The following is a 7,150-nucleotide window of genomic DNA, read 5'->3' on the forward strand; positions in this document are numbered from 1 at the left end:
TGGGAGAAGGCACAGTGTTTCCACCTATGCCTCCATCTTGGCGGAAGTCCTGACTGTCTTCTCTTGACTTTCATAGAACCCCTGGCTTCATTCCTTCCTCTATAACTTCTCCCAGATTCTCCTCTACTTGCCCCCAAATGCTGTTTTTTTTTTCAGAGCCCCTCATTAACCCTCTTTCTTTTTTTTTTCAGTTTTGATTTACCAATTTAATTGGTAGGTAGCTTTTCAATCTAAAGATTATAAAAAATATAATCACTACAATGTTTGTTATATAGAACAATCTAAAAACCACAACATAATCTTTCCAGCTAAGAATAAATCATTTAAGACCTGTAACATTTTATTTGTTAAAAATTAACAGCTTCAGAATATATCTAAATGTAACTTTTCCAAAAAACACCAGAAAGTACAGTGTAAAGCTTCTCCTCATTAAATATAAACTTTCATTTTGTGATGCACTGCATCAATGTTTTACATACACCTTGATGCAAAGGAAATTTTTAGTTACATCTTGTTTTCGAAAAAAAATTTTAAGAACTGAAAAAGGATGACTACAACCACATTCCTAGAAAGAAAATTTTCCTCCAACAAAGCATATTCTTATGTTTATATATAACACATTAGGACTGGAAATTTTTAATTTTGTTGTAACAAAAGCAAAATTTTGTATTAAAAAGAAATGAAATTACAGATGAAGAGCAAAAGTTTAATATACCAAAAACACTGTGTTGTTGCTTGATGCAATTAATGTTAATATTTGGGGCAATTTTAATGTTTTCAAAAATACATTAATAATAGTTCTGTATAATATTTAAAATAATAAGAAAATGAAAGCATCTTTATACCATATTTTCACAAACTGTTCTAAAGACAGCAAACTCATGCTCAGTTGTTTTTCCTCTGCTTTAAATAAACTACCAGTAATTCTAAACCAGTCTAAAATGTATTGGTCATGGATCGTATCTAAGCATTTGTACTTGCAAAAATGTTTTACAGTGAGGCCTTGGCCTAAGGAGAGATGAGTTTATTTTCAAATTGTATGACCAGCTTCCAATAATCCAACACCCATAGATTTACTGACAAAATACCAGATATTAAGGATCAGATTTAGTTCTTTGGTAGAAGCATGAAACTGTTTTTGATAGCTTTCTGTGGCTAGCATAAACCAAGTAACCATGGCAGAGAATAATGAAGTCTAGTATACAATGCAAGGCAGACAGGAGCCTTTTTTTTCTTTTTCTTAACAGAGAAATCAATGCTAATTATACTGCAGGGAAGCTAGCACCTACTTAGAGGACTTAACATTATAGCAAACCAAAAGGTTAAGCTTCAACATGGGTATTTTGCTGCATTTTGGCATTATACTGTAACTTATAGTATATAACCATCTGAGGACTCTTAGCACTAGCTTGGCACAACTGACAACTAACTCTTCCCATCCCTCCTGACTGTGGCAGGAAATAATCTTTTTCTCACCATAAACGCCTCAATTTTATACAAGTAGTCAGAGTGAAAGGTATAAAAAAGGTTACAACATAACCCTATTTTCGTTTCACATTTTTTTCTTTTTGACATATTCAAGTATATTTTTGTTTTTGGAGCTGTATACTGTTTAATTTAACAAGATTAAATGTCTATAAAGTTTAACTTTTCAAATAAGAAGAGTATAGGACTTTATGGCTATTAATTTTACTATCAAAATATCTAAGGGACTCAAACCATTTTAATAATTACAATTTTTCTAAATACACTTGAAGAATTCTTTGAGAACACTAGACTCAAGACCACACTAAATCCAAACAGTATTCCTATGACCAGGGTTTTAAAGTTTATCACCTCAGTAACCTGTCTTCGACCTGCTACTTCCCCTCATGCTTTCTTCATTTACTTACACAAATTGTCAGATTTTCATATTGGACTTTCTCCTCCAAGGTTCTATAAGATATTTTTGTAAACATGCATTTATGGCCTTCAAACAGCAACATTTTTAAACTGAGACTAATGCCTAGAGTCACATATCTTTTTAAAATTTCAACTTTAAAGATTTATAACTCTGGAGCATTAACCTAACACTATCTGAAAAATGAACCAAGTTTCAGATATTCCCATACATCTTAAAACCCAAAAGTGCAATTCTAATTTTTTAAACATCACTAGTGAAGAAAAGTCAACTGCACTTCTTACGTCAATACTATTAAAGGATGGCAACCAAGGGGCCAACTCATATTTCCGAAGACCAAGATTTACCGTGGCAAAATATAAAAATGGACAAAGGAGATGAGATCCTAAGTACCACCACCACAAAAATAATCAATTTCTGTCTTTCTGTCTTCTTTCTGCTGTATGAAGAACCAAAGAAGTAAAATAGCAAATTGTTCTGTCTGGGTCAACCTAGAAATCTTTGAGAACAGAAAGGCATTTTCCCTGTTATTTTTTTCAGGGCATTATTTATACATGTTAAAAAAAATCCAAAAATAAAAATAAGAGTATTTAGTTAGCCTTGTGAATATTTTGAAATAAGGTTTCTTGAATTTCTGTGATGAACTCTTCAAGCAATTCCACTTTTTTAACTCCACTTCGAGAGTCATCACTCAAAGTCCCTTTAACATGGGTTCTATCCCACAGTTACAAAGCGGCTTCCCCCTTTGCTGAATGTGAGAGTGGCTCTTTGTTCCTTCAGGATCCCAAATCGCTCATTCAAAGTCATTCCTGTCTGTTTCCCAACACTATTTATGTCAAATTATAGAGGAACACCTTTAGGAACTTTCTTTACATCTGATTGCTCCCGTTTTGTCAAGAATGAAGGTACAGCAGTACGAGTTAATCGTGGTTTCTGAGTTATTGGACACTGCACTGTTCCAGGGTTATCGATGGATACAGTCAAAATTCCTCCATTTGTGGTGGAAGTCCGCCATTGACGAGTTCTCTTTGCTACCACATCGTCTAGCAGTTGTTCTGTGTTCACCTGGGCCTGAACCTTTAGGCCTCTTCTGAAAAGAAAAGTTGCCTGACGAGTGTCTTTCTGGTGACTTAATTTACTTCCACTCCTGGTATAATTGGTTGGAATGTTATTTTTTCTATTTAACTGGTTAGGTCTCTTGAGAACTGCAACTGGTTTTCTCTGCATTTCATTTTGTCTCAGAAGGTTTGCCTTCCTTTTTAATGCTGGAAAATATCGTTCTATATTCTTGTCACTTAGAGGTGGACGATTCATAGGACTCATCCCTTTTCGAATTCCAGTAGTTTTCCTAGCTGCAAGGCCTGTGATAACTCCATAAGGACGTCTCTTGCCAGGCATTATTCTTCCTCTACGACTCAGACTATTCTTACCAAAACCAGAATTTTGTTGGATTTCCCATCGTACTCTCATCCTGAATTGCCGGGTCCCACTTTGCTGGAGTCTTCTATTCAATCGTGGAAAATTCTGTTTCCTTCCTTTCGATTTAATTTGATGATATCATCGAGAGACATATCAATTTTGTCGAGGTTTTCATTACTGCGGGATTTCGGCGGCGGTGGCGGGGGTGTCGCCGAGGCTCCCGCTAACCGGGTACCAAACCGGTTCATGGTTGGAGACGTCTCGCTGTTTCAGTCAGTAGAGAAGGCCAGAGTCTGAGGCCTGCCACCTCCCACTCTCGCTCACAGACCATTAGCCCTCTTTCTTGATTCTAACTTATCTCATTGGGGTGTGAACCCTTGTGGCCGGAATCTCATCTGTCATTTCACTGATTAATTCCCACAGTACTAAAACATACTAAGTACTGAATATATCTTTGTTGAATAAATGAGTGAATAAATAACTGAATGAGTGGGTTCAAGGAGAAAAATGCTCACCTATGAATTCATTCTTACTTAAAGAGCTCCCTTAAAGATAATGAAATTTAGGCATGAAGTTCCTCTAATCCTTCCTTTCTGTCTATAATATTCTCTCCCCCTTCACCCATTTTTGGCTTTTGCTCTTGGGGGAGAAGAAGAGGGCATGAGCCTCTTCCTTTTCCTCTGCTCCCTATGGATCATGCTTCATTTTAAACCCCCTCTCACGGATATCTTTAATTTCACCTTCCCTCTTGTGTCCACCCTCTCTACCCTCAAACATATTCCAATTCAACATAAAATCAAACCTTCCACACCACCTCCTTTTCAAATAACAGTCTCATCGCTCTTCCTTTCTCAGCCAAACTCTTGGCCAAAGTAGTCTCCACTCAATATTTCCATGCCCTCACTTTCCATTAGCTTCCCAGTCTATTATAATATGGCTTTTAGCCCAATGTTCTCTCCCTGAAGTCACATGTAATGTCTTTACTGCCATATTTTAGGGAATATTTTAAATCACTTTCTTATTTATTTAGTTTTTTCCCCCAGCACTGGCCACTGTTTTCTTTGGGGAATATTTTTTTCTTGTGTTGGAAATGTGACTTTCTCCTGCTTTTCCTGCATTTTTCAAGTCCTTCTTTTTCAGATTGTGTTATTAGATATTCTCCCTTATCCCACTCCATGATGTTAGTGAGGCTGGAGCTCCCACAACACTTTAAACATAGAATTTCATTTCTCTCATAGAACAACCATTTGAATTATATATTATTTTTTTTACTTTGCATGCAGGAAAACTCAGGATCAGAGAAGTTAACTGAATTTCTTAAGGACACAGAGCAAGTACAACCTTAATTCAAAACTATAACCAGAACCTGACTCTAAGCATGCCATATTATCCTTGTCTTGCTCCCGTGGATAAGAACATGGTAAAGCAGTAGAGTGGTTCTGAATTCTGAAGGGGGGAAGTTACTGTGATGAATGGCAACATTAAGGGATACATAATCATAAAAAGATTCATAGGCATATAAGAGATTTTTCTAGTGCCCAGAGGATAGGTTCTAAAATTCTTTTATTTATTGTTGTTCAGGTAGAGTTGTTTCCATCGTCACCGCACCATGCCACCCTGCCCCACCCATCCCTGCATCCCACCTTTGAACCTACCCCCTTTGGCTCTGTCCATGTGTCCTTTATACATGTTCCTTGATGGCCCTTCCCCTATTATCCCCCGTTATCCCTCTCCCCCTCCTCTCTGGTTACTGTCAATTTGTTCTTTATTTCAATGCCTCTGGTTGGACTTTGCCTGTTTGTTTTGTTGATTAGGTTCCACTTATAGGTGAGATCATATGGTATTTGTCTTTCACCCACCTGGCTTTTTCACTTAGCATAATGCTCTCCAGTTCCATCCATGCTGTCATGAAGGGTAGAAGCTCCTGTTTTCTTCTGGCTGTGTAGTATTCCATTGTATACCATCGTTTTTTGATCCACTCATTTACTGATGAGTACTTAAGTTGTTTCCAGAACTTAGCTATTGTAAGTTGTGCTGCTATGAACATTGGGGTGCATACATGCTTTTAAATTGGTGTTTCAGAATCCTTAGGGTACAATCCCAGCAATGGTATTGCTGGATCAAAAGGCAGTTCCATTTTTAGCTTTTTGAGGTTCTAAAGTTCTTATTCTCCTTAGAATTGGTAGGACATCATAATACCCATTGCACAGCTACCTCCCTACAATTTTGTTTGATTTGAGAAGACTCAGGAGGACTTTGTCACTTTCTGCCAATCTAAAGGGCTACCACAGGATAGAAGAAATGGACAACATTTGTAAGCTTAAGAGGGCAAACCTTAAAGGGGTAGAAGGTACAGGCAGAGAGATTCATGCTCAGTATAAGTAATGATTTTCTAATAATTACAGTGAAGGCTTAGAGCAGCCATTCTAATGGCTGATCTAAGGAAGCAGTGCTTGCAGACAACTCAGATATAGCAGCTACAGTCAGAGTTACTCCTGAGCTTTAGGAGGATTCTCCAGAGATATTCCTAGAAACCAGTCAGAACACTATGATGATTACCAGAGGGAAATGGGAGTGGGGGAAGGCAAGAGAGGAGATAAATAGTGATGAAGGGAGACTTGACTTGGTGTGGTGAACACACAGGACAATATACGTAATGTATTAGAGAAATGTACCTCTGAAACCTATATAATTTTATTAAACAATGTCACCCCAATAAATTCAACAAAAAAGAAACTTGTCAGCACCTAGGAGACAAGTGAAAGTAGTCTTGGGGTCTGGACTTAGAAATAAGGGTTGGGCAGAAAGGGGAGGTTGCCAGAAAATAATAACTGTCTAGTCTTGTTGGATTTCCAACTGTTCTTGAGTCCTCAGCCTGCTGCTAAGCTACTATCAGACAATTCTAAGTGTTTTATGTGTCTTCCCTAATTTAATTTTCACAACAGCCTATGAAATGGGTAATATCTATAATCCTTATTCTTCAGATTAAAAATCAAGATACAAAGAGACAAAAGAGCTTTTTCTTGGTCATGCTGCCAGAAATCAGGAATAGATTCAAGAATTTCACTCAGTCCTTCGACCAGCAGAATCACTATTACTTGGGAATTTATTGGAAAGGCAAATTCTCTATTCCCGCGCCAAATGTAATGAATCAGATATTTCCAGAGGAAGGCCCAGACGTTAGTAGTTTAACATGTCTTCCAGGGAGATTCTTTTTTTTTTTAAAAAAAAAAGACTTATTTATTTATTTATTTATTTATTTATTCATAGAGAGAGAAGAAAGGAGGGAGAGAAACATCCACCTGTGGTTGCCTCTTGTGTGCCCCCCCACTAGGGACCTGGCCTGCAACCCAGGCATGTGCTCTGACTGGGAATCTAACTGGTGACCTTTGATGCACAGGTCAGCACTCAATCCACTGAGCCACACCAGCCAGGGCCAGGGTGATTATTATGTTCATTCAAGTTTGAATATCATTGTTCTAAAGCACTAACTGAAATCTTTTCTCTCCTAACCAATCAGAGGTTCTTCCCATCCTCCATGCAAAAACTGTATGCAAGGAGTTTAGGGTAGAGTGTCAGTATAAGGGCAGCAGTTTATTCTAAACTTCTAGTCTTCTCAAAAGTTTCTACTTTGGTACTTTATCAGTCGGTAAAAATTGACCCCTCTCCTTATCATCCAGAAAACAGATGCTGATGGGCATAAAGTCCTTTTGCCTCTTTCCCTTACACTTATAAGTTTCTCTCCACCCATCCTGCCCTTTCATCTTGGAGGACAGAAGAGCATGAATCTCTTCCCCCATCCCTGACCTGTATGAACCATGCTTGAGTTTT

General features: G+C 37.7%; 1 protein-coding gene across 1 annotated transcript; it reads right to left on the bottom strand.

Moving 5' to 3' along the window:
• Positions 1 to 319: 319 nt before the first annotated feature.
• Positions 320 to 3,637, bottom strand: LOC118997099 (UAP56-interacting factor-like). Its single transcript, XM_037060718.1, is given in 2 exon segments — positions 320 to 3,429; positions 3,432 to 3,637. Coding segments are annotated over 2 exon segments (951 nt in total). The 5' UTR covers positions 3,568 to 3,637; the 3' UTR covers positions 320 to 2,614.
• Positions 3,638 to 7,150: the final 3,513 nt, after the last annotated feature.

This window comes from Sturnira hondurensis, unplaced genomic scaffold, assembly GCF_014824575.4.
Source record: "Sturnira hondurensis isolate 20B ecotype Veracruz unplaced genomic scaffold, ASM1482457v3 Scaffold0012477, whole genome shotgun sequence".
NCBI classification, from domain to species: domain Eukaryota; kingdom Metazoa; phylum Chordata; class Mammalia; order Chiroptera; family Phyllostomidae; genus Sturnira; species Sturnira hondurensis.